We start from the raw sequence: 27,735 nt of genomic DNA, 5'->3' as shown, positions 1-27,735 counted from the left end.
TACTTTACCTTTAGGCAGCTTTGGCAGCGATTTATTTATTCATTTATTGTATTGACCCAATGAAGAGGTCAGACATCCCGATGAGCGAGAACGGAAGCATCTGCACTTGACTTGGAACAAAAAGCGAGGCACTGATCAATACTAATGTGCCTTCCGAGCGAAGGTGGGCTTTGTAGCGAACCATCAATCAGCTGACTGATGGTTTACAGAAACGCCCGGGGTCGCTGCCGAGGCCAGGTCTTGTTCTGAGACTAGATTACGTTGCCGTAGTCTGATTTTAATCAGTCGAGTCAAGTATTAGTAAATTAGGCCGTGTGTTTGTGAGTTTTTCTTTTTTTTATTATGTAGACATTCCCAGATCATTTTATTATTCAGCACAGGAATGAGAAACTGATTTTCAGGCAATAATCCTAAGCATTAATCTGTGTTTTTGTTGTTCCTCATAGATTTGATCAATAATTAACTGGATTCTGCTTAAGTCATGAATTCATTTTTTTTTTAACAAACATCTTACCATTTTGCTCTGCCTGCTTGCCTGTTTGCTGTACTTCCTCTCCAACAATCCTGTCTTTATTTCCTGCTGTGACATCACCGTCGCCCCTGCTCGCTGCCCTTCTTCCCACTTCCTGCTCAGACAGGAAATGAGCTGCCCCAAAGGAGGGCTTTTAATGGACAAGGACACACCTGTGTCCACTACAGTGGAGCCTGTGTTTCCCCTCGGTTTGTTGTTGAGCCGGGGCGCCAATCTAAGCCACATATAAACCGCTGCACACAGGACACCATTTTGGACAGAGTGCCTACAGGGGTCGTGTTAACTTTATTCAAGGGGGAATATTGTTTCAACAGCACGTTGATGTGTGTGTTTTCAGAGGTAAAAGGTGTTTTATTTTAACTACAGAAATGAACTAAAAGCATATAGTTTTCAGCCTTTTATGCCAAAAACCTTGAAAAATACCATTATGATATCTCTTGACCTTTTGGTGCTTGAAGTATAGGTTGTCAGCTACTATCATAAACAGTCTTAGCTCAATATGTGTAAAACTGAATGAATTATAGCCATTTTAGTTGTTTTTTTTAAGGTTAGATGTTTTAGATCAGTTTTAGATGTATATTCAGTGAGTACTTTATGAGAGTTTCTCTGAATTCCATCCAGTGATTCATGATGTATTTTGCCATCGCCACAGACGCGAGCAAAAGCATTATTTCCTTTGGGCCATAAAGGGGGAGTTTGTGCTAATCTTTGCCAACGACTCACTGTTGATCTAAAGTTGTGTCGGTGGGGGGTGGGGGGTGGGGCGGGCACGCCTTTGTTTTCAGCACCGGAGCAGCTGCTCGCCGGGCCCCCTGCGCTGTGGTGACTGAAGCCACTGTGCTCTCCCTGCAGCTGTGCCGACCCGTGTGTCACTGCCACACCTGTTCGACAGCCTCGTGTTGACTGAGTGATATCACACGTTAACCGTGCGCAAATTACAACATAAACGTGCCGCGGGTCGGCCTGTAATCTAAGCGGGGCGATTATATATATTTTTAATGACACATAAAAGATGCACCTTCTGGCACTCTCTCCTTGTTACGGGGAGTCTGTTTGCTGTGAAAACACACACTCAGAGGCATGGTTTTGTCCTTTCGGCCTGAGGCGTCACATGCTGTGGCTGAACAACAGTTGGTGTGTAGAAAACGAAAGGAGCAGCTGAGACCAGCAGGAATAGCCTCTCTGTAGTTAGCCACAACATCTGACGCTCTAAAGCACGCACCTAAACATTACACATAACTGTAATATTTTCTTCCCGGCTCAACTTCTCTAACTCTACAACCCGTCTTACTTTTTACGCTCAGACTCTGACTTGGTGCGTAGTTTCAGATACAACAGGCTTGTGACGGATGAGTCAGCACTGTTATAAATGATTTGCTTAAACGTTGTTAAACTCTGCAGACTCATGAATCATAGATGCACTTAAACTCTGACTCATGGTTGAAATTACTGTCCCGTGCTGGTTGCAATAGTTGTTATACTGACTGTGCGTGTGTGTGTGTGTGTGTGTGTGTGTGTCTCTGTGTGTGTTCGGCTGTATGTAGTGTGAGCGAAACAGCTCATGAACCACTGGATGGATTTTAATAAAACTCTTAAAGTAGTCGCTGTTAATCAGCTGATTTAAATGTTGGAGTCTGCTCGGTTCACGATGGGCGCCACCGGCAACAGAAAACACAAACATGTTTATAGTTTTATAGCTGGTGACCCTCAGTGGTTTGTTAGTAATTCAGTCAACCCTGTTTGTCTGTCAGCAAAATATCTTATGAACTACTGGACGTGTTTTTGTGAAAGATATTGGGACTGAATAAGGGAGGGAAAATGAACAAAATAAAAATGGGACAATATTTACATGGTCCATTGTTACATATTCCTTTTGATATTGCTAAGAGGTCAACTTAAGTGAATGTTGAGGTATAAAAATAATAAAATAAATAATCAAACACAAAGCTGTTGCTGTGTAATACTTTATCTATTGTATGGATTATAATAGAATAATACAAATATTGATAGTCATAATAGGATTACAATATTAATCTAAATATCCATAATATTAATACAATACAATTAAAGGAAATTTCATGTGTGAGGGGAAAAAATAATTGGATGTACTTGATGTAATAGGATGCAAATTATTTTATTTTTGGAGTTATCATCATTCAAGATGGCTGCCACAGCCAACTGACCCTAAAAATACACCAAATTGTCCATAACTTGGTCAATTTAAGAAATGCTGAGCTACAAATTGGTGTGGTAGTAGCTGAGAGTCATCCCCAACACATCAGTTAGCCTTGAGGGCTAACTGATTGTGTAATATCTTTGATTATAACCATGGCATTAACTGGCAAAGTTTAATAAACCTGTCAAAGTAATTACTGGATGTTTGTCTAAAACTGATTTAATTTTTTGGGTTCACCCCGATTTAAGATGGCCGCTGCAGCTAAGCATTCTTGACGAACACAAAAATGGAGAAAACTTTTACAGATATTGAGGTATAATTAGTCTATCGTGTCAAATAAATTGAGTTGTCGTAGTGTGACGATGCAGAGAGTTTATAATGGAGAGCGAGTGGCTTGATTGCTTCCAGAGCTTCGCAGCGAGTGTCATTTTGTCTGTGCTCAGTTAAGTCCCTCGCTCAAGCACCCTTCAAAGTTAATCCTCTGCATTCGTGCGACAGTAAAATCCCTGTGTGCCGCTCTGCAGCCGAGGCTCTCAGTTCTTCTGCAGTGCAGGTAGAACAGACACATTCCATAATGGAAGAGGAATGAGTGACTGAAGCACGAGTCGCTGCTACAGACTCCAACTTATTGCTGATGAATGTTTTTTTCCCCTTTCCTCCTTTTGTAGGGTGTAAGAGCCTGGCCGCAGAGTGGAGTGGTGTTTTTGTCTGACCTTTAACCTCAGCAGGAAGAAGGGAAAGTCACTTCAGAGGTAAGAGTTCCTGTAAACTACAATGAGTAAACATTTGCTAGGTTTTTTTGGTAATAAATGGGTAAATATTGAGCTTGTTGCCAGTAAACTCTGCCAAATTCACTCTCCTTTGCACAAATCTCACACTAATTCCATACTATTTCTATTTAAGGTGGTCTTAAACACCGGTTTTATTGCTGTGACACGCATGTCTAAGGTTGCGTGTTCTTAAAGTGAAACAAAATGAGAGTTTGAATTTACTTTTGTTGCTGGGAGTTGAGAGCACACGAAGCATAGTAATAGTGATTTTATTTCCCCTAAAAGCCTTGATTGAAAAGGCCTCGTAAATCAAAGCCAAATGAAAGAGAAGCCAAGTCTCTAAGGGAGAGTCTTCCTCACTGAAGGAGAGATTTCTTAACCTAAGTAGAACCATGTGAGGGCGAATCGTAGCTGTGACTTTTTTTTTCTTAAAGTGTTTGTCTTTTATATCCGTGTTGTCCCGGAGTTTACGGATTCCTCTTTAGTTGACTTTTTAACAAAATGACATCTATTCCAGAGCATATTTTCATGTGTGGAGACTGCTGACTTGTACTAAACACTTCTTACTTAAGGAAAGTTAAAAACCTCTATTAGATTTTTGTTTACAGAAATATTTTCTGGGGAAAACTAATCCAAACGTGTTGCTGGCAGTCAGTTGGGTTTGTGGGGATTTCTGTATGTGGCTGTTTTAAAGTGGATTATTTGTCGTGTCATTGTTTAGATTTCTTTCTGAAAATGTACATTACAGACAAACTTTACAGCTACTTACAGCTTCTAACTCAGGGGTGTCCAATCCTGGTTCTCAGGGTCTCCATCCTGCAGGTTTTCCTTGTTTCACTGCTCCAACACACCTGATTCAGTGATTAAATCACTTCTTCATGTTCTGCAAAAGCCTGTTAATCACCTATTGATTTAAATCAGGTGTGTTGGAGCAGAGGAACAAGGAAAACCTGCAGGATGGTGGCCCTGAGGACCAGGGTTGGACACCCCTGTTCTAATTCATTAGTGATTAAAAGCCTATCATTCGTCAAAAGAACGCACATCACCCATTGATTTTTAAACCAAGATCAGCTTATGGTGACAAAAGACAAAGTTGTTGCGGTTTTGGTTAAACCTTGAAAAAAAACTAAGTGCAATCTAATGCAAGACTGGGAGAATATCTGTTAGAGATGACTCTCAGATACTACCACACCAGATGTTAGCTCAATATCTTGAACATTTACTGAATTATATCCCCTTTCTAGATTCAGTTTGCTTTGACATCTGTGTTAAATTGGGTTGACACCAAACGTTATCAGTTGTAGATGCACAACTTTCTGAGAGTTTGACTAAAACCCATCCGTTGATTCATGAGATATTTTGCTAACAGACACACACACAAACTGTATCGCCCGGCTTTTGACGATGAGCGATATCAGGACATTTCTACTTGTTTTTTTTGTTTTTTTTAAACTATAGCAGTGTTAGCTATTTTGTTGTTAAAAAAGAATATGCTAGTTCAATCTGGTCTTCGCTAATTATTTTAAATTTGGCAGATTGGATGAGGAAGGAAGCTGCTATACAGATGGGATCTGATGTAAAAAAAAAAAAAAAAAGAAAAGGAGGGAGTCTGCTCCTGGACTTAAAACCGTTCCAGGAAGTGGAGCTGCCGGTGGGTCAGACAGGTTTTTAACAGCTTGTAGCTGTTTGTGACGCTGTGTGTGTGTGTGTGTGTCACATGAAGACACACAAACATCCCCACTCGGCTATCTGTATCATTCAGCGAATCCTTCATGCTCTTAACACGCAGTTGATCTGTGACAAAGTTCTCATGGCAACTGTGAACCCTGAAATCTCTTCTGCTGGTCGTGAAGTTGTAACCACGAAGGCCTTTGGGGAGGGACGCGGTATTAAAGCGTGGTGTTGTGTGTTTTTTCGGCACAATGGGGGAGAGGCTGGAGGTGGCGTGGCAGGAAACACGCTGGCACATCTGTCTGAGACAGCAGCTGCAGGAGGAGAGAGCGAGGAGCGAGAGAAAAGATGCGTTAGTAAGCAAACAGAGGAAGACTTTCCCAGATGGTAGTGGTGTTTGTGTATTTACCTTTGTGTTCTTCTCAGCGTATGGCTCATCCGTGTGATTGTGTTGGCCTGTTTTTGCTCGTTCAATATGTTACACCCACCCTAGATTTTTCGTAATGAGTGGCAGATGTAGACCTACTGTGCAAACAGTGCAAGTACCCAAACAAATCATTTTATGGCTTCATATTGATTTAATTTATTATAAGTTTATGATATACATGTGTTGGTGTAGATTCTTAGTCTTCCAGGGAAATCCTGAGAGATCTCTATGTAGGAGAAAACGCATGAAAACCAGCTTTTTAAGTCAAAACTCCACTGTCTACCTTTAACTTAATATTAGGAGACACTTTTTTTTGAGGACAGTAATGCTGTGAACAGAGAAGACAAATGGTTTGGAAGCAAACTTTGTCAAACAAAGACCAACATTAAACAGAAGACGATGACTCAGATTTCTTTTCTGAACATACAATGCAGTCGGTTTTGCTCCAGTCCGCACCTTCAAGCACGTGACCAAAAGCTCTCTGATGTGGACCAGGCCAACAAAACTCTAATGACCCTCAGGAGGAAGGGGAGGGAGCATCCGAGTTCAGCTTGCAAAAAACCCCCAAACAAAGCAACTAAAGCAACTCGCTATATTTTAAAACAGGGGTGGGCAACTAGGGCCACATACAGAACTGGGACTGTAGCAGGGGCCCGACAAATAGACTAAACTCAACTCTGCCAAAGTTAAATTTTATAATTACCATATTTTTCAGACTATAAGGACTTCAATTTTCTCAAAACATGACAGTGTGCCTTTTAATCCAGAGCACCGTATATATGTAAGAAGTTGTAATGTTTTGGTACGACTTTGGTAAACTATAAAGCCGCACTGCTTGCAGCGTTAAGGCTCAGTTATAGTTGCTTTGTAGCGTTGTGCATGGCTCCGTGCATGGCTCCGTGCATGGCTCCGTGCATGGCTCCGTGCATGGCTCCGTGCAGGGCTCCGTGCAGGGCTCCGTGCATGGCTCCGTGCATGGCTCCGTGCAGTGCTCCGTGCATGGCTCCGTGCATGGCTCCGTGCATGGCTCCGTGCATGGCTCCGTGCAGGGCTCCGTGCATGGCTCCGTGCATGGCAAGCGGTGTAGTCGTTTATACTTGATCCTTGCATCGAAAAAGATGGGTCTGTTTTGTTTTGCTTAATGCACCTTATAGGCCAGTGCGTCTTATATATGACAAAAGTTCAAAAATGGACCATTCATTGACAGTGTCTTATAATCCAGTGCATCCTATAGTGCGGAAAATATGGCAGCTATAAATATCATTAACTGCTAAGATGATTTATTGCAATTGGGCTCTAAAATAGCTAATTTTCTTTTATGTTTCTCTAGTGAAAAATCTCATTTTTGTTAAGCTTAAACAAGTTCACTGAAGTCTTGTTTCATACCTGAGGTAGATATGAATCGGTGGCTCAGGAGGTAGGGGTTCGTCCTGTAACAGGTGGGTTGCTGGTTCAAACCCCCGCTCCGTCCGTCTCAGCTGTTCTGTCCTTGAGCAAGACACTTCATCGGTGGTCAGAGGATCCGGTGGCGCTGGTGTAATGGCAGCCTCGCTTCTGTCAGTCTGCGCCAGGGCAGCTGTGGCTACAATGTAGCTCACCAGCATCAGTGTGTGGATGAACGGGTGAATGACTGACTGTAGTGCAGGGATCTGCAATCCCAATTCTCCAGGGCCTCTATCCTGCATGTGTTACTCGTTTCTCTGCTCCAACACACCTGATTCAGAGGTTAAATCACCTCTTCATGTTCTGCAGAAGCCTGTTAATCACACATTGATTCAGATCAGGTGTGTCGGAGCAGAGAAACAAGGAAAACATGCAGGATGGAGGCCCTGAGGACCAGGGTTGCCCACCCCTGCTGTAGTGTAAAGCACTTTGAGGTCCTTGGGTTTGATAAAGCTCTATACAAGTGCAGGCCATTTACCATTCAGATGTAAAGGACAGCTGCAGGTGATTGTTTGCGACGGAGGATTGATATCTTGGTTTGTAGGAAGATTTCCAATTCTTGTTATAAACTCTACATTCTGTTTCAGTCTTTGTATTTTTTTATTTTTTTACCATTTGCTGGCTGAAGGTGACTCAAATCTCTCGCAACTTCCCAGCAGGGCGACACCCGACTCCCCAGGTAAACGCCTACTCGCCTTCAAAGTAAAAGTGCTGCAAAAGCAAGTTCCGAATTAAAATCTGCGACTTTAGATTTGCTTGCAGAATGTTTTTTTTTTTTTCTCTTTCATCTCTTACGGGCGAGAAAGAGCTTTCTAATGCAAGATAGCAGGTTAATTACACACTTTAAAAAACAGATTCATCTAACGGTTTCCTAAAAAACGATTACAGTAGTGTTATATTTATTGTCCAAAACCAAATAAACAAAATAAAAGATGGCTTGATAAACTGGCTACAAGCTGCCTTGATTTCTAGAAATGAATCTCAGCTTTAGCTACAGAAAAACCCAAATGGGTCAACTTTTAGAGTCAGCAGCTTTAGACATAATCCCAGCACTATTACAGGCAAGCTCACATTACCAAGCATCTATTTATTTAAACGCACACACATGCAGCAGAAGGATTAAATTATTACATGAATCCATTAGTTTTTATTATCCTATAAAGCCACTTTATCTAATTAGTTGCATCTGCTGAGGAGCACTGAGAGAAACATGAAGTGATAATAAATCATTCTTCAGTGGTCATAACGAAGCAGAAATGTTGATACCAAGTGGAAGTGACACTGATGAATTTACAGGGTAGCCAGGGTTTTATTTAAAGCTACAGCAGCTTTAACTTCACATCTGATCAGACACTAAGTATGGGTTTGTTTGACAGTGCAGCAGGGTGTAATTCTTCACAATAAGAGCTCAAATGTGTGCTTTAACAAATCTCCTAATCTCAGCCTGTTTTTTAATGTCTGCTGCTCCAGTGCTGCATCATGTTTGAAAGCTTGTGCGTAACAACAATACATTGCAGCAGACCACCTGAACCCTTTTATGCGTGTGGATGGAACCTGATCTCTTTAGGGAATGGACGAGAGGCTATTGATTTTTACATTTGGGCCTGTGGCCTGGAGGGAGGCAGGGAAAAGCTGACGCATCCTCGCTGTCTTCGTGCGGGAGGGAGGGAGGGAGCTGCTCGGCCTGCTTTTATCGAGCCCAGATCACCTCTGTTGTTCTGATATTTCCATACTGACAGATTATGAAAATCATCAGCTGGATGTTCTGCCTGAGTCACTGCTGAGCCAGCCTCGCGATGAGGCTCGCATGTTGATCTGCGGGGAGATCTGTGCGCTTGTGTGTTGCCATGGCGATGGCGGCTGAAGTTCAGCTCACTCTGATATTGGCGAGCTCGTCGACTCCTCGCACCTCCCACCCACCAGTGTGACCNCCCCCCCCCCCACTCCTCTGGCTCCCTCTCCATCTGTCAGCTCCTGACATCCTCCTCGTCTTTCTCCTCTCTCCCTGTCCCCCCACCTCTTTCGGCGCCCCTCCTTCCTAATTGGCTGTGTGAGCCGGCGCGGCTCGCTGTGTCATGCCAGGCTTGAGTGAGCCCCGGATCTTTTTGTGGATCCATTTGTGTGCATCTGAGTGCAAGTCGTCTGCTTTCAGGCTGCTGCTCATGCCTGACTAATGTCACCGAAGCTGTTATTTTGGCCATCAGCCTTCAGTCTATTCAAGATCTAATGGGGGGGGCTCCGCTCCTCTGTTGTTGTAGCCATCCATCAACCCTTTGCTGCCGCAGCTGCTCTGTTAACCAGCTCATCGTCTCCCTCACAACAGTTCCTCCTTTTCGTGTGGCATACGTCCTTTTGTTTCATGTGACGTATGCCACTTTGAATTACCGTGCTCCTGCGATTAAAAGTGGCATAATGCCGAAACAACGGGAATAATAACGACAAAAAGCTTTAACAAAATTGACATTTCATAAAACATATTGCTGTAAACAAACCAGAAACACTAAAACAGAACCATTTCTCTTTTATAAAACACGGGAAAAGAATACAAAACAAATTGCACACATTTCAAATAACTTCACACATTTGATCAAACAAGACATTTCATATTTATTCAGTTCTGTTGACTTGGTTGTTTAATATGTAGTTTAAATTAGAGCCGGATGATACATTGAACTATCGTCATCGCAGCCTTAATGTCCACAATATGAACATCCCAAAAAACTGCTTAAATTGCAATAAACCAGTTCAATAGACCTATCAGTGCCTACAAACAATTTACTCTATTGGCCAAGATTCTAAAACAGTGTCGAGTGATCCTAAAGACAGAATAGAAAAAGGAGTTTGAAAAATATGAATTTATTCCAACTGATATTGTTGTCGCAATGTTCAATAACACTGCGACTGCACGTCTTTCTGACTTACATGTATAAGGACATGTTATTCTCAATGTTGGAAAAGCTTTATTTGTTGACCATTTTGGGTCAAAACCTCTTGCCATTAGAGCAAATTTCCATTCAAGTTGTCTTTAGTTTAGTAGGTAAGAAATATCCTCAACATATAACTGAAGGTGACCATAAAGAAGTAAATCCTGTATTGATGAAGCCATGACTGAAGTATGCAGCACAGCTTTGTGAGCCATGCTAGTTAATAAAAATAACTTGAATCCACCCTGCCTTCCTTTAACTTTGAAAGTACTATGCAGTGTTTTGGGCCAGACTTCCGTTACCATTAGAGGTCGTCTGAGTTTGACTTGCCACCCACTCCTACTTGGACACTGGACTTCAGTTGAATAGACCCTCCTTTGTTGAGACACTGAGCCTGTTTTTCTGTTTCTGCTTGGAACTTGCATTATGTTCAGTTGACGTAGTGGCATTGGTCTGATCAGGGGAGGGGGGAAAGAGCAGAGAAAGAAAGAGGATTGGCTGTGGAAATGAGAGCCTGGAAGCAATTACATCCCCGCACAGCTTCAGAGAGATCGAATCTGTTTTATGTCTGAAAGTCAATGAGACCAAGCATCCGAGAGCAACAGGGCTTTGTTTTTTGACCTCCTTTTGTCTACTTCACCATACGCTACATCACTAGATGGACTTAAAGTGCATAGTGGTTTTAAAAAGCTTCAGTAAGGCCCTGGAAACAAATCGTGTTTGTGTCGTGCTAAGGTGTGCATTAAAAGAGTGACAGGATTGCTACATGGTATGTTGCATAAAGTGTAGAAGCATATAATAGTTCAGAGTATTAACACATTTCATGGTAGCTACAACGGCTTGTTGTAAAATTAGCTGCAGAATTTTCATAGTCATTGTAAGTTAGCTATCAGCTGCTAATGCATGAAAACCATATGAAAAAGATACTTGCCAAAAACAACAAAACAAGCGTGAACCCTGGACCATAGTTTGGACCAGATGCTGGAGATGAATATTTGCCTGGGTGGGGAAAAGAAGAAGTGATTTCGGTCCAAAGACTTCCTGCTAGAATCGATTTAAAAAGCATTTTATGTTTGCCTCAAATGTGCTACATCACACAGCAGGAACACTTAACGTCAAAAACCAGTTTGACATCAAACTCATGCTCGCGATCTACTTTTCTCTTGCTAAATATAGTGATGGGTTTATTTGGAATAATTTACATCCTGTCAACATTGGCGGCAATATTTTGACTCCTGTTGTAACTTAAGGGCGGCACGTGTGGTGCAGCGGTTAGAGCCGTCTCCTCCCAGCGAGAAGGTCGCAAGATGGACTCCCGGTCCAGGGCTTTTCTGCATGTACTTTGGGTGTTCTCCACGTGCACGCGTAGGTTTCCTCCCGTTTCCTCCCACAGACCAAAAACACGCATGTTGGGTTCATTGGTAACTGGTAGGTGTGAGTCTCATTTGTCTCGATGTGGTCCTGTAATGGACTGGGTGTCCAGGGTGTCCCCCCCCCTCGGTCTCTCACTCAGTGACTGCAGAAGATGGGCACCAGCTTCCTGCAAGCCTGGATGGATAGATGGATGCAACGCGTTAACTGAAGCAGAACGAGGAACAGATTAGCTGAGCAGCTAATGCTAGCTGTTAGCGTATTTAGCAGCCTTGCTTCTCTGCTTTTATATACACAGCTTCCTCTTTGCTTTCAGAGCTTTTTTTGTCATCAAAATGATTCAAAGTTATTTCAAGTCCAAATAGATACATGTTAGTTGGACTGAACTGTTGCAACAAAGGAAGCTTGTTACAAGGAAAATGCTATGAGGATATTTGGGATTTTTTTAAATATTTGCATATTTTGTACACAACAGAGCAAGAACATGCCTTTCTTTGTGTTTATTTTTTTATATTCACCAAGCTATAAACCCATGCTTGAAGATGGGTGTAAATTTTATTTATCTTCTTTCATCCAGTGTCTTTTTTCACATTGGTTCTTCTCAGTTTTGGCTCACATTTTCATTTAAGTTGTGAAAATAAAAAGAAATTGGGTGTGAGGGAAGCTGGATTTTAAGGTTTGTGCTTGTGAGTCAGTGTTTCCCAATGAAAATGCCAGGTTTTTATTAACCTCCTACAAACTTCATTACACAGAGACAAAATGTGGCGAGTCGGAGCGTTTGATCTAAAAATAGTCTGTTTCGAAGTACTGGATGAAGTACTTGACCACAATCATGTGTACACAGCTACGTTTATGTTCCACATCCCGGCCCTTGTGTTTCCTGCGTGAATGAAATATGAAAAGATTTATTTGTAAGTCAGATGCGACGGGCTGTTCATCATTTGAACGCTAACTGGAAACAGGGGTGCTGAATCAGCTGGGGAGGGTCTGAGGCATTTGTCATTTTCAGGCTGTGTGCATTTATCCAGCCCTTATTTTTTAAATTTATTTTAGTTCAGTAGATGCCCCAGAAAAAACAATTAACAACCAAAAACGACTCTTTTTGCAGTGTTTTAACATGCTGTAACCTGAAGACGAATCAGAATGATTGCTTTGTCTGATCTCGTATCTGGTGCCTCTCGGTAACTGAAACATCAGCAGGTTGGTTATTGCAAACCTCTCAGAAATGAAGTACCACTTGTCTGGCCTGGATGCCAAATCATAAAACATGTTAGTCTTTTTCAGAGGCAGCTTAATGTGAACGAAACCAACAGCAGGACTCCGTCCGTTGAGGAGGATTGAACCAAAGAGGTCATCTCATGCTCTCATTCTCTTCCATCCAGATAACTTCTGTGGTTTTGTATTATTTCCGTTTGTTTTTTTGTTTTTTTTGCATATTTATGGAAGAAGGCAGAAAAGTTGCAGGCCTTTTTTCCCCCTCATGTGTTAATGCATTATCATTGTTTACTCTGATTCCTAACATGCCGGAAAGATTAGAGGCAGATGATGCATTTCCCTAAATTAATCTTTAATGTTTGACCTGAAGTTGTGTTTAGGGTTTGATGTGACTATATTGGTCACATTTTGTGTGCGGCTGTGGTGGGAGGGGAAAACAAAACCCTCAAGCTGCATCAATTATGTGACGAAACGTCCTTCAGTGGCAACACAACAAAGTTTTCTAGGATCAAATTAGGTTTGATGCACATATGGTGAGCTGAGGTACCAAAAGCTTTCCACTTTTATCAATATTTCCAAAGATGGCACACAGTACGTTTCAGTTTCTTTATACAACTCGGGCCTCTTTTCCTCTCCTCATGACACACTTTGAACTGAAAGGCTAAAGATAGACATGTCGTCTTCATTTTCCTCCTCCTACCTCTCCGGTCTCTGCTGTATCAAATGCGAGCTGTGCTTTTACATTGCTTGTGCCATTTGTTTTTGGTTTTTAACTCAAGTTCTGACTATTGGTTTTGTTCATATTGCTTGTTCGTTTTCTTCTTCCTCATTCTTTTTGTGTGGATCTCACTTATACTGTTACTAAATGCTGCCCTATACGCTACCACTAGGAAAGCCATTGGGGAACTAGCAGGAGCATCCATGCTACCCTTTTGTTCCTCTGAAAGCACAGTTACATCTTTCCTTTCTACTCTTTTTATTTTTGCCAGAGGAATATCATCTGCTGCAACTACAATTGTTTATCAGAAAGAAAATGCTGCAAAGGAGGAAGGGGGGAAAAACCCAGGAGCTCTGACACACAGTATCAGAGGGGCAAAGGCCAAAGTTTGTGATCATGCTTCTGTGTTTCTGCAGCTTCCTCCTAACCCCCCCCTTTCCCACCGAGGTCATGCTCCATAATCGTAAAAGCCAAGCCTCAGGTGGTAATTCACTTAAACCTGCAGCAGGATCTCCTGCTGAGGCCGTGATTCCATTAGAACAGCAGCCCCAGAGTCATTTTTTAAGTAATTCATTATCGTGATGAATCTTTTTTTTTTTTTGGTCTATTTTGACTTTATTAGTGTTTTTATTCAGTTTGTGTACACAAGATGCCGTCTGTAAATACCAATAAGTGCTGGTGGGTTTCAGTGTAAGCAAGTGTGTGAAGGACCCCGGGCTGTTTAAACATCACAATTAGAAGAATCCCACAGCGAATCACTTTGGGTTTGTGTATTTACATTTCAAGCCAGCTGTGGGAATATTGGAAACCATAAGACAGGATCATTTGATTTGAGTCCTTTCGTTTTTCTGTGTCCTGCTTGCTGTGATCTCATGCTGTACGGTGGGGGAGGCTTTTCATAAGAAGATTTACACTTATTCACCTCCTTCAGCCTGGCCTCATGGTTTGCCAGTTTATCGTATTTATCACCCTGAACTTCTCCTTCCATCTGTACACCCCTCCCATTCCCAGTAAATGGCCTGGAAAACCGAAGGACAGCTGGAGTTTCCGGACACCAAGCCGGGGTCATAAGGGAAATGAGGAATTCTGCACATCCAGGCTATTTCCTGTTGTGCCTCCCACACGCGTTCGTGAGCGCGTGGATGTAGTTTCAAGCACCCGGAGATTTGCTCGGCTCCGCCTTCCTCCACAGAGTTGCCGGGCGGAGTTCTCCGGTGCCCGCGGCAGGAAGCGATCCATCATCGACGCTGTAATGTAACACTGTAACAAGTGTCCCTCAGCTGCTGTGTGTGGTTACCATCATTATATGCTGGTTGGATTTTCACCTGCTGGCCTGGTTGTATGCAAACAGGAAGCCATGAGTTACACGCAGACATGTTGCTGATCAAAAGGAAAGGGGGTCGCCAGAGGGGTTAATCCTGGTTTGGTACAGTCCCTGCTAGGGGCTGACACCACATAGTGGGGATAACAGGAGGGAATGACACCTTTTGAAAACATCAGTGGGATTACTTGGGAATATTCCATCTGATTTGACTGTAGAGGGGTGTCTGATTGAACCAACAGAGAGGAACTCTGTGGAGAGTGCTTCGGCTTGTTTGCTCATGTTTTCCTTCTCTGGCTATTAAGATGCAAATGTGCAGTTTGCGAGCATGTGTGTTTCGTGCTCTCTGTACTTCCTCTAGCGTCTGAGCAGGCGTCGCACGCATGACTCCGACCGTGTTTTCCTTCCACTTGACAAACGTATCAGCAGATTAGATAACAGTCCTCCGTCGGTGAACGCTGGCGTTCCTGTGAAATTATTCACCCGTCTTAGTTTGCTTATGCAAGCCGTATGAATTCTGACTCAGTCGACTGCCGCAGATATTTTTGAAGAAACCAGGGACGGCGTTAGATAAGTCGGCACGCATCAAGGTTGCGTTCTTGAACTGTTTGTTTTGTCTACATTTATGTGTCTTTCTATAAAGTTTGGTAGTTTGCTTTGCTGACCTGTGTTCAGATTAATCCATCTAACCTAATCTTATATTAAAACAGAATGCTTCTGAAAGCATGATGGACTGTTACAGCCAGACAGGCCTAACGCGTTCCCTTTTGGTCCACTAGGGGGAGCTCTGTTATCATTTTTGTTCAGAAACAGCAGCAAGGCCTCAAAACCAGGGCGCTGTATCATCCAGAACATGGACCTGCATCCCATGCGCTGCTGTTCTGCGAGTTCTGATTGATGAGTTACCCAGGACTGACTTAATATTTGAATTTATTAGTATTTTATTGATCCTGAGGTCCTCTGTCCTCCATATTTGTTGGCTTTCGCTGGTAAAGTGTAAAGTGGAGGTGATGGATGTGTCAGTGGTGTGAGCATTCACAAAGCACAGAGTGCCCGCTGGGGGTCTGTGTGTGGTCGTCATGGCAACAAGCAGTAAGGTTGGTGGGAGAGTTTTTTATTTATTTATTTTTACATTTTTTTTCATGGGTGTGACCTGATAGTGTGTAAATTTGTAAATGCATGTGGAATCAATCCTCTTTGCTCGTCTGCATGGGTCTAGATGGAGCAGGTGTCGGACGATGAGCTGGATCATGGAGCCGAGGAGGACAGCGACAAGGAGGACCAGGACCTGGACAAGATGTTTGGAGCCTGGCTGGGCGAGCTGGACAAGCTCACACAGGTGAAACACACACACACACAGGTAGAAGAGAAGAGAAAAACGAAGGAAGGAGCTGTATCCATAGCAACCTTAACACTGCTAATCCTGTCTCTTAGCCCGTATCCTAGCAACTCCCCTCCCACCCTTCACTTCATATTGTGCAGATCTGTGTGTATATGTGTGTGACTAAGGAGTCTAGCTATCAGACATGGTTATTATGGTCTTCTGCTTTGGCTGAAATCTTGCACTTTTTGAAAACAATTTTTTGGTCCAATATAGAGTCTGGATGATGGCAGGCCACAGAAAGCTCTGCAGAAGCCACCTCTGAGGCAGGAGACAAACATAGCCAACTTCTCTTACCGCTTCTCAATGTATAACATAAATGGTGAGATGTCACTCTGCTGTCCAAATCAGTCATAGCAGTCTATTTATTTTTGTCCAAAAAACCCGTAGGATGTGACTCACGTCGTTCCTCTTTCTGCTCTCCATCCTTTCGTCTTCGAACCTCGCAGAGGCTCTGAATCAGGGAGACACGGTGGACCTGGACGCCCTGATGGCTGACCTGTGCTCCATCGAGCAGGAGCTCAGTACCATCTCCAAGCCGAACTCCACCTCCCGCAGCCAGAGCAAAGGCCAGCAGAGGGGCCCTGGGGTCCGCAGTGCCAGCGCAAAACACACCGGCACAAGTGGAGGAGGAAGCAGTGGAGGTGGTCCCATAGATTTATGTCCATTTATAACATGCTGCACAATAAGAGAACCTTTTTTTTCCTTTTCCCCACAATGTGTTTCATAGCTCTGTAAACAGTCTTCAGCTGTGGTTTGTATTTTAAAATACAACCCCAATTCTGGAAAAGTTGGGACGTTGTATAAAATGGAAATAAAAACTGAATGCAATGATTTGCAAGCTGCATAAACCCATATTTTATTGACAATAGAACATAGTAAACATATCAAATGTTTAAACTAGGACCATTTTTAGGAAAATTAAGGTAACTTTTTAATTTGATGGCAGTTGGGATGAAGTCATGTTTCCCGCTGTGAAGCATCCCCTCTTTTTTTTATTAACAATATAGGATCTGAGGAGAGCAGCTGCTGGAGTTTTTGAAGGAAATGTTGTCCCGTTCTGGTCTGATGGAGGATTCTAGTTGTTCAAATCAAATCAGTTTAAAAAAAATGACACTTCTTTAAGACTGTAGGTTGTAATGTTCAGGATGGATGTGATGGGAAAGGAATATCAGTCATGATCAAATTATCTTTTTTGTTCAAATTGGAAAACTAACACCTACTAAGTGATGTTACAAAGAAAAAAGGGGAACATTTGTTATCATGTTCTGGCAGGATTTATGTAAAGCTACTGTTTCAGTCTTAACTTGAATAGATTTCTCCTCCGTCTGTGTTCAATCGTCCCCATCAGGAAGTAGCAGCAGCAGCACCCGGGCATCCCCAGCCAACACTGTACGAGGCGGCAGCGTCGGCGCTCGGCCCACGGCCGCCAACATCTCCCTGGATGACATCACCTCTCAGCTGGAGAGGGCCTCTCTCAGCATGGACGAAGCGGCACGTCAGACATCCTCCTCCTCCTCCTCATCGTCTTCAGTTTCCTCCGCCACCCTCAGACGCCCCTCCTCCGGGTCCGGATCGTCCAGCGGCGGGCAGCACCGGAGGACGGGGTCGGTGGGCGCCGTCAGCGAGCAGGATGCTCCGTCCCAGCGGTCCAGCGTTAACTCGGCGTCCGCCTCCAGCATGGACTCCTTGGACGCGGATAAACTGACGGGAGGGGAGGCGGAGGACCAGAGCAGTCCGGGCAAACAAGGACAGAACCAGACCAGCACAGAGGTACAGAAGTCCAAACTGGAGCACGCAAGTTTATCCAAACCTATATTATGAGTGATTAAATGTGTGTGTGAGATCAGTTCTGTTTCACTTGCATGTTTTAAACAATACAACATTGCATTCTCCAGTTTATTTTAGTATTGCAATGTTAACACCTACCTTTTCTGAGCTCCTTTGTTCACCTACTAAACATACTGGCTCTCTAACAAAACCAAATTATCCTCTGAAAGTGTCCTTAAGACGTGTTTGACCTGCTTTAAATGCAGCAAATCTCAGCTAATGCTTGGTTTGGAACTTGGAAAGCTCCAAAGAAGGCAACAATACAGAAATCTTGCATGTCCCTTGTCCCTGCCCGCTCCTTCGCACGTGTTTATTCTGTTTGTGTTTTGCACCCTTTGACGTATCACTGGCCTTTTCCCACACACACACACCCACACCCCTGCCTGCACCTCCCGACTTTTCCCAGCATGCCACTCTGCAACGGGCCAACAGTAAGAGAGCCAGGCGACGGCTTGACTTCGCCTCACGGGAGGGCGAAGTGGACCGGGCCACTGTAAGTGCACGTGTGTGAGCTTGCATGCGAGGCTGCACGTTAAATCCTTTGATCCGGTTTTTAACAAAATAATCAGAAACGGTTTGGACAGCATGGAAAATTTGACATTTTAGGTTTGCAGGAATGGGGGGCGGTCATTTCTTGATTCGTGCTGTCAAAGAAAATAACTCGATTTGAAAAAAAAACACTTTCTTTATTATCACCCGCTGCTGATTAATGTTTTTGCTTGTGTTTATTCATCTGGGCATGTGTTTATTTGCTTTTCATATTAGCAAAATATCTCACGAACCATTAGATGAATCCTTGGATGTACATCTACAGCTGACTAACTTATTGGAGTCAACCTAATTCAAGATCTCTGCCAATCCTGATAGCCTTTTGAAAACAGAAAAATGATTATAACTCAGTTAATTTTGGCGCAGTAGTAGTTGAGAATCCTCCCCAAAGCACGCTCTGACAGCAAACACACAAAAACCTAAAACTGCTATAATTCCTTTTTCTTCTCTCAGGTTAAAGCTCTGGCAGCGGGTGATATGCATTCCTCCAACCAATGCCAGGCCTCTTGATTTTATTTGCCGTTTTCCATCCTGCTCCAACACTTTCTGAACTGGGCTTTTATTTTTCTGTTAATTCCTTAAAAACAATTTGTTCTTTCAAAACCAGTTTTTGTACGGCTCAAAAAAAAAATAAATTTCTGAACGTGACGTTTATTGAGTAATAAATTACTGGACTAGTTGTAGACTGTCAGCTTTGTTATGATTACGTTTTCAGATGCTTCGTTCTTATGCGTTTTTTAAAATTTTATTTCTTCAGTGCTTCTCACAATCATTGCTTCTTTACCCACAGCTGCAGCTAATGACAGCCATAAGTGCCGAGTTCTCTCACTTCACGCTTTGTTTTTTAAAAAAAAAAACGATCAAAACACCTGCTATTAATAAGCCTCAAAGAATCATCTGGCACTGACTTCTCTATATTTTTGTCTTTCCCCCCTCTCTTCTTCTTCTCCTCACCCCAAGCATTCCTATCTGGATCGAGAAACCTCGCTCATTCTGAAAAGCATAGCAGGAAAACCTTCTCACCTCCTGACCAAGGTGACTTCCTTTTACACTCGCTGATTTGAGTTGCTGCTCCTTTCTTCTGCTCTGCATGCCCGCCATGATAAAATCTCTCTTCTTTTTTTATTTAATAAACCATTTAAAAGCAGAACAGTCTGACTAAACAACAGCTTTAAAACAGTTGCACACCAGGCGACTTGTGTGAATGAAGAGAAATTCAAGTAAATCATCATAATTCTCACAGTTTATTTGGTCGTTATTCAGTGATTGTTTTGTAGATGTGATCAGCGAGAGCCGGGTTTATCCCTTTGGCCTCGGCATCAGTGTTTTCTGACGCTTTGATAGAAGAAGCTCGTGGTGAATGATCTTGTTTTGCTCTCGTAGCTGGTGGCTTATATTATTTACACTGGAAACATCGAAGTGATATGGTTTTTTCTTGCCAAAATTCAACCAAATTCTGCTTCACGTTTGGAGTCTAAGCCAATCAAACTGTCTGATAAGCCCATCTCTTGCTCTCATCGGCTGTAGTCTTAACACTGTTCACTCATACTAATTTCTCCTAAAATAACTTACATTCACACATTGGCATTTGATCAGTCGTTAACTCCCGTCTGGGCTAGTTTTTGGGACCTCTAGAATGTATCTGCTACTGAAAAACCAGACTTTAAATTGTGTGGTGAAATCCTGCCTTTGTGCTTCTGCAAGAATCTGAGACTGGCCTTGCATATTTTCCCGGTAAAAGACTCATAGCATCTTTATTTTGACTTGGAAAAACAATTAGAGCTAGAGAAAATTTTGCGTTTTCTGTGAAAATGAATTGTGGGTGAAACTGAACGTTAAAGAAAGAGAAAGTTAAAACAAACGGAACTGAAATTGGCAAGACGGTACCTAACAGGAGCATAAGAAAAAAGAAATAAAGAAATCTGCTGAAGCAGATCTTAGACAAGTGTTTTTTTTAAGGAACTGAAGAGATTTCAATGTATTCTGTGGTGAAATTTTATATAAATGAAGTAGAATAATTTAAAAAGTATAAAAGTTACAAATACTAAAAGTCAAAGCGCACTCTTCTTAATCGAGGCAAAATGTTTGATATATAAATGATTAGTGACTGAAAGGTATTTGTTGGCAGTTGTATAGAAAGCATTTGGAGCTGCAGTGGATCAGTGGTCAGTGCCAGTGGTCTCGTAACCCTGAGGCTGCGGTTCGAGCCCAGGTTGTCTCAGGGAGGGCATCCGGCGTAAACAGTTGCTAAATCTTTCATGCGAGTTTGCTCGCTGTGGCGACCCCTGCAGAAGGGAGCAGCTGAAAGAAAAATGTTTGCATAAAATTGGAAAATCCCGCAGCACACAGGCTACCGGGGGCTGGCGTCGTTCCACAAGAGAAGCTGCAGTCAGTCGCCCGGACGCGCCAAGTGGAATCCGAAATCTCCGAACAAGCGGAGTGGGGAGAGGCTGTAAAGACGTCAAAGGAGGATGATGCCAAGATTTCTTTTCCACCGGGCACAAAGAGCCTTTTAATTTTTGTGCCGTGCTGTGTTTAATTCAGAACACGTTGTAGCTGTCACGTGTAGAAGTGGAGTAATGGAGATATTTGTGTGGTTAAACTCGTCGCGACTCTGCGAAGCTCCCCATGAACTCCCCTCTCAATTTTCCTTCCCTCGCTCACGCTCGAGTGCCTAAAAGCCTCGCCACTGAGCGCTGACTTTTATTGCATTAATATGTGTGCCTGGAAGTTGCTCATGTGGAAAAGTGAGTCTGGGTCAAAGGGAGGAGGAGGAGGAGGAGGGTGGAGGGGGTTCTTGAGATAAGAGGCTTGAAGAGCAGCATCCCTCACCCCCTTCTCTCTGAACTCAAATGTTCCTGTATATGCGCACAACGTGAAATATTAAGCACTTCATTCACCCAAATTCCACTCCCGTTTCCCCGCTGCTGCTGTCGTTTAGCTAAAGGACTTGGTCACGGTCTCCCGCCTCGCGCTGATTGGCTGAAGGGTCTGGTGAAAGGTGCTCTCTGGTTGGCCGAGCCTCGAACTTTACTACTTTTGCGGGGGATTATGCTCCCATCGATTGGGCACGCTCCCCGAGCCTCTGCTGCTGTTATGAAGGGGAGGGTTGGACGGCAGGGGGGAGGACCATCATCCTTTCTAGTATCTCATTTGGGCTTTTTGTCAAATCGTGCTCATCTCGAGCGCACGTGTCAGCAAACCATCCCAAAGTTTCTGCTCAGCACAGTCTGATGGATTAAATCTGAATTTCACCCGCCGATGGTGGAACAACTTTAAAGAGTAAGCAGATTTTTTTTCTTTTTCTTTTTGTAATTTTGTTTTAATTTCACGTACATTACGGACATGTTTGGAAATTCCCCCCCCCCCTTTTTTTTTTTTTTTTGGACAACAGTTTTTGCATTTTTAAGCGAAACGCGTCGACGCTCTTTGAAGTCCTCCTGCATTCATCTGCAGCCTCTTGCCCTGTAGGGATCTCCTACCGTTGTTTCCAGTCTCCGGGATCAAAACGAATCCAGCATGAAACCATAAACCCGATGAGGGAGCACCGGTTTTTTGTTGCGGCACCTCTGGACTCGCGTTACGACTGCCGAGGTTTAACCCTCTGAGCCTTTTATTTTTGCGCGGCATTGAATATTTCTGCGAGCTGGATAACATACGTGCTTACACCTGTAGGATGGAGGTGATGGCTGCCTGTTGGAGGGGGCAGGTAAGCGACGAAAAAATGGGTCTGCATGAAATTGCGAAGGCACTGGTTTAAACTTTGGTTGAAAAAAAAAAAAAGCTACTTTATGAAGATGTGTGCATGATGTCTTATTCCTGCCGGAGGAGTTATGAAAGACGTGACGAAAGACGGTGATAATTTTAATGTTTTTTTGTTTTTTTTTTCGTCACAGCTTGATTAATCGTGCTCCTTTGTGTCCAACTAGGAGGAACAAGCTGCCAAACTGAAGGCAGAGAAGATCCGAGTCGCCCTGGAGAAAATCAAGGAAGCTCAGGTCAAAAAGGTAGCCCGCCTCTGTCTCAGTTTCCCCACAAAGACCCTCTGATTTATATAAGACGTGCCGTCTTGTCCTATTCTCTGCACGCTGCGTTTCCTTTGAACATCATTCAGAGACGGCAAAGCGCAGTGAAAATAGGTCATTGCAGTGTTTGATTGTGGATCTGCTGAGGAGGGATAGACGTGTTTTGTTTTGGTTTTTAAACAGTTTGAGCATGCATTTAGTTCTCCACGCAGTCCCAACAGTGCTGGTTTTAGGTGGATAACTGGAGCATCGTGTGCACGTCTCCATTTGGGGGGGGAGTTTATTCGAAACTCCACAAGCAGATCGTTTGCCAGTGTTTCTCCATGTGAACGAACTGTCAGTGGTGGCGGAGAGGATGGGGAGGGGATACAAGCAATGAATAGCTGAAGCTCAGCAGTGTTTTAAAAAAGACTTGACTAGATATATGATAAAACGGCTGCAACAAGAAACACAAAGATGTTCAGTCAGTCATTGTTGGCTCTATTCACGGTATTTGTTACATTTTTATTAGAAATTTAGTTTTTTTTTCATTAACTTTCACACAGTAGTTTTGTTTTTGTTTTGTTTTTTTTGGGGGGGGGGGTCTTTCCTCAGAGAAATGTAGGTCAGGCTCCCCACGTCTGAGAGTCTCGTCTCATCCTCTTATTGGTTTGAGCTTCGGTTCAATCATTGATTGCAGCACGGTGATTGGAGGCCGGGGTCGCAGTGGGAGGGAACACAGCAGCTGGTGGAGGAATTCAGGGATTTATCAGACGTCCCACCGGCGCAGGTCTGAAGAGGGCCGACTGCTGCATGTTTCGTCACGCTCGGACGTCATCCACTCATGAATAGACGTTTTGATTTTTGCGGTAAACTGAAACTAAACGTTTTGCGTTTTTAGCTCTCCGTCCTTGTCTGTTCACAAAGTATTTCATGAAGTGCCGGATGGATTTTAATGAACCTTTAAATATTTATCAAAATGGTTTGTTGTTTTATTTTTGTTTGTTTTTTTAATAATAAAAATGAAAATTTAGGTTCTTTTTGACACATTATTGTTATGTTTATTCTAACTTTTTTTTTTAAAAGAACATTATTTCTCTCTTGGATTGATATTTAACATTAATAATAAATAATATTTATTGTGTGCTTTAATCATGTGGATTTACTGGAAGATGTTGGCATAAAATGGAAAATGTACATATAAATCCACTGAGCAACACAAAGAAAATGACTTTAGCCAACATGTAAAACCTGCATTATTATTCATTTTATGGATTTTTTTTTTTACCTGAACTAAAAAACTAGGGATACTTAATTTTTTTTTGTCAACATGATACAATTTTTATTTTGGTCTTTGAAAAGCAAAATGAGTCAGTGTTGTACGTCCTTTTGTAAGATGAACCAGAAAACGCAGACATTGAAAATGAAAGCATGTTCTTGGGTTGTTAGCCACACAAATCTTTGGAAACTAGGTCAGACATAATTTTGTTTCATGAACAACTTTGAAAAGTGGCTGTTTGTAAACTGACAGGGAAGGATTGAGAAGACGATTTTCATTTGAAATGGACAGTTTAGAATTATATGTAGAAGCCATTGGCCCTTTTGTTTTTTTTAACCCCTTCTTTTCTTTAGCTGGTGATCAGGGTCCACATGTCAGACGAGAGCTCAAAGACCATGATGGTGGATGAGCGGCAAACAGTCAGGCAGGTTCTGGACAGCCTGCTGGACAAGTCTCACTGTGGCTACAGCCCAGACTGGTCGCTTGTGGAAACCATTACTGAGCTGCAAATGGGTGAGGAAGGAGCGTTTATGGTTCGTTTTAGTCCGCATTGTCGGCAAAGGGGACGCAGCTTTGGATCTACACAGGACAGGGTTCGTTCATTCTCCCCCTTTATTTCCTTCTTTTCCCAGAGCGCATCTTCGAGGATCACGAGAACTTAGTGGAGAACTTGCTGAACTGGACGCGGGACAGCCACAACAAGCTGATGTTCATCGAGCGCATTGAGAAATACGCTCTTTTCAAGAACCCCCAGGTGACTGTCCAATAAACGGTGCAGGTTATCGTCTCCCCTCGGTATGTGGAGTACGTGCCATGCGCACAGATGGATTGTTTGCGCGTGCTGAGTGTCTATACAGCAGCGAACAGGGGAGTCTGTTTGTGTCGGAGAGCTGGAAGTAGGTCAGAGCTCTAAAGCGAGTAAAGATGAATAATTTATTTCATGTTAGATGAGGTATGCTGGCAGCTTCACCCCCACTTGTCGTCTATTCCCTTTTTTTATTTTTTATTTCATTCAATCGCTTTCAGAACTATTTGTTGGGGCGGAAGGAGACATCAGAAATGGCTGACAGGAACAAAGAAGCTTTACTGGAGGTAAGGCTGCAAAAACCAGAATCTTTTCCTAATATTTCCAATGACTGGTAGCGTCAGGTTTATTTGTATTTTTTTTTTTGTTGTTGTTTGCGTCTTTCAGGAATGTTTCTGCGGTGGTTCGGTGTCTGTGCCAGAGATCGAGGGAGTCCTGTGGCTCAAGGAGGATGGAAAGAAGTCGTGGAAGAAGCGTTACTTCCTCCTCAGGGCTTCGGGGATCTATTACGTCCCAAAAGGCAAAGCTAAGGTCAGCTGAGACTGAACGATGGTGCACTGTAAGCCCGCAGTCACGTCGCTCACACAAGACGATGATAAAGAATAGGAATGTGCGTCGGGGTTATGAGAACCAGATCCACAGTCAGGCCTGTGGTATTTCCTGTTTTGGGCTTGATCACTTTGCACCGCAGACACAGCAAACAATGCATGCCTTTTGTTATTTACTGAGCTAGAAGTGTTTTGCACATGAGCTTTATTTTTACCATTATCATCCCGTTATCCAATTTCTTCAGAGCATCAAATATCTGCACTACTTGTATTTTGTTGCCTTTAAGTCTTGTAGACGTGTTGAAGGTGCAAAAATTGAACCTTACAGTACAAATAATTTAGATTTGTTCATACTTTTATAAACTTGGACTACTTTGGGATCTTTTAAAAGCATATCTAGTGCAACTTAACCGATGCAACAAAAGCCACATCAGTCAGTGTTTGTTTCTTTGTCCCAAGCTGCATCAATATATAATGTTTCCTGTGTCTCGTCCTCTGCAGGCGTCCAGAGATCTCGTGTGCTTCCTGCAGCTGGACCATGTTAACGTGTACTACGGTCAGGACTACCGCAGCAAGTACAAAGCCCCGACTGACTACTGCCTGGCCCTGAAGGTGAGCGTGATTAATCCCTGAGAGGAGAGCTTCAGTGGGACTACAAACAGCCCGAAGCTCTTAGCAGACATGAGACATTCAGCATTTTCTTTCCCTCTTCGGTGTGGTAAAAGTGAAGCTAATTGATCACTAAGATGTTAGCCAAGTTTGTGTTGAAAGTGAAGGAAAAGGCCTTGACCTGTGAACAATACGTAAGCTCACCAAAGTCCTCGTGCGGTTTAGTTTTCTCACAGCATCATCGCAAACGGGACACTGAGCGACTGAGCAGGTCAAACACAGGGCTGTGGATGAGGGAGCCTGAATTTTTATTTGTATTTTGTTTTTTTACAGCATCCCCAAATTCAGAAGAAGTCCCAGTACATCAAGTACCTGTGCTGCGACGATGTCCGGACCCTTCATCAGTGGGTGAATGGAATTCGCATCGCTAAGGTGGGCCGAAGCCAAAAGATGCCCCTCAAGACAAAATATTAGACAAGTAAATCAGCAAAGAAAGTTATTTGTTTATGTCTTTGGGTCTTTCATGTTGCCATTGTTTCCATATAGTACGGCAAGCAGCTATACGTGAACTACCAGGAGGCCATGAAGAGGACGGAGGCTGCCTACGATTGGTCCTCTCTTTCTACCTCCAGCATCCGGTCGGGCTCCAGCTCCGCCAGCATACCTGGTCAGTTTTATTTTGTTAGAAATAATGGATATTTTAAAATTGGTGGGGGCTGTTTGTGTCATAAAAGAATGAATTTATAGTGGTTCATGCAAACACTATTTTATTGTCCTTAACATTGCTTTAACATTTGCATTACACTATTATTTTGGCTGAAACTTAAGGATATTCTGCTCAAAGTGCCTCAAGCTGCACTGGACTTTTCTGCACTTGCAAATAACCACAGAATTCAGAAATTCTGAACTTGTGCGTATGTTGTATCGGTGTTACGTTGAGGATTTATGCAAAGACTAATCTTATTAAACAAAAGCTGTTTGTCTGTGTGTCTTGTCAGAGTCCCAGTCCAATCATTCGGGTCATTCAGACAGCGGGGTGGACACCGGCTCCTCTCACGGCCGGTCTCAGAGTGTGGTGAGCTCCATTTTCTCTGAAGCCTGGAAGAGGGGTACCCAGATGGAGGAGAACTCAAAAGTATGGCTTTCCGTCATCGGCACCAGGTTTGATTGAAAATTCTGTGAATCGTGTAACTGAGACTCTTTTCTCTGCAGATGAGAATGGAGGCATCCCGTGGGTCGACACACTCTTCTCACAGCCACAGACACCACAGCCAGCATTCGGTGGACCACCCGATCCTCACGCCGCCTCCGCAGCCCCAGCAACAGCCCCAGCAACAGCCCCAGCAACAGCCCCAGCCCTCCTCGGTGCAACCCCAGACACCATCTCCACCACAGCACCAGCCTCCCCTGCCTCTGTCTCCTCAACAGACCCCGCAGCCGTCGTTTCCTCCGCCACCGCAGAGTCCCGTTCAGCCACCTCAGTCTCCGCCGCCTCAGACCAACGACAGCTACAACTTCATGCCCCCGCAGCAGCAGCTCGCCCCTGCTCCACCTCCTCCTCCGCCGCCCCCTCCTCCTCCTCCTCCACCTCCTCCCCCCCCAGTTCAGATGGTGTCCCACCACACCCTGCCTCTCACCATGTACAAGTACAGCACCATCACCAGGCTGCAGAACCAGAAACCTTCCCTTAATCAGAAGTTACCCGGTCACCTCCACGCAATAGCTCGCCAAGTCCTCCCCCCGGCACCGACACCACCTGCAGCAGAGGTCATCAAGCCCAATGTCAATGACATCGCTGCAAGAACTAATGTCCCGCCTCCACCCCCTCCTCCTCCTCCACCATCCATGCCAGTCCCCGGGTCTGCCATGGCCATGTTGAGGTTAGGCCCCCCCAGCCCAGTAGCCCCACCCCCCTTCATTCCCGCTCCTCCACCTGCTCCACAGACGAACGGTGCGTCGTTTCCTCCTCCTCCTTCGCCGCCTCCCTCTCCCCCGCTGTGCACACCAACTCCAGTGAGCAAAACGATCTACGCCAACGGGCTGAAGCGGGCTCTGAAGGAGCGGTTTCCGAGCCCACCGCGAGAACTGCTATCTCCGAATGGAGATTTTGAGGATTCCCCGCCGCCTGCTCCTGCTCCGCCACCCCCTCCTCCACCGCCGCC

At 43.7% G+C, this 27,735-nt stretch overlaps 1 protein-coding gene across 1 annotated transcript in view; it reads left to right on the top strand.

The window, feature by feature from the left end:
* The window catches only part of raph1b (Ras association (RalGDS/AF-6) and pleckstrin homology domains 1b), a 40,240-nt gene that overhangs the window by 9,154 nt on the left and 3,351 nt on the right, over positions 1-27,735 (top strand). Inside the window, exons 2-18 of the mRNA XM_017434384.3 lie at positions 3,377-3,460; positions 15,788-15,907; positions 16,166-16,271; positions 16,399-16,593; positions 17,301-17,722; positions 18,186-18,272; positions 19,289-19,363; positions 22,258-22,335; positions 23,965-24,124; positions 24,244-24,365; positions 24,638-24,703; positions 24,804-24,947; positions 25,466-25,576; positions 25,907-26,005; positions 26,120-26,240; positions 26,572-26,708; positions 26,786-27,732. Of these exons, the coding sequence (XP_017289873.1) occupies positions 15,788-15,907; positions 16,166-16,271; positions 16,399-16,593; positions 17,301-17,722; positions 18,186-18,272; positions 19,289-19,363; positions 22,258-22,335; positions 23,965-24,124; positions 24,244-24,365; positions 24,638-24,703; positions 24,804-24,947; positions 25,466-25,576; positions 25,907-26,005; positions 26,120-26,240; positions 26,572-26,708; positions 26,786-27,732 (2,990 nt within the window). The 5' untranslated portion in view covers positions 3,377-3,460. The remainder of the gene's footprint in view (positions 1-3,376; positions 3,461-15,787; positions 15,908-16,165; positions 16,272-16,398; positions 16,594-17,300; positions 17,723-18,185; positions 18,273-19,288; positions 19,364-22,257; positions 22,336-23,964; positions 24,125-24,243; positions 24,366-24,637; positions 24,704-24,803; positions 24,948-25,465; positions 25,577-25,906; positions 26,006-26,119; positions 26,241-26,571; positions 26,709-26,785; positions 27,733-27,735) is intronic.

The sequence above is a fragment of the Kryptolebias marmoratus genome, linkage group LG23 (assembly GCF_001649575.2).
Source record: "Kryptolebias marmoratus isolate JLee-2015 linkage group LG23, ASM164957v2, whole genome shotgun sequence".
NCBI lineage: Eukaryota > Metazoa > Chordata > Actinopteri > Cyprinodontiformes > Rivulidae > Kryptolebias > Kryptolebias marmoratus.
This window is presented reverse-complemented; position numbering and strand designations above follow the sequence as displayed.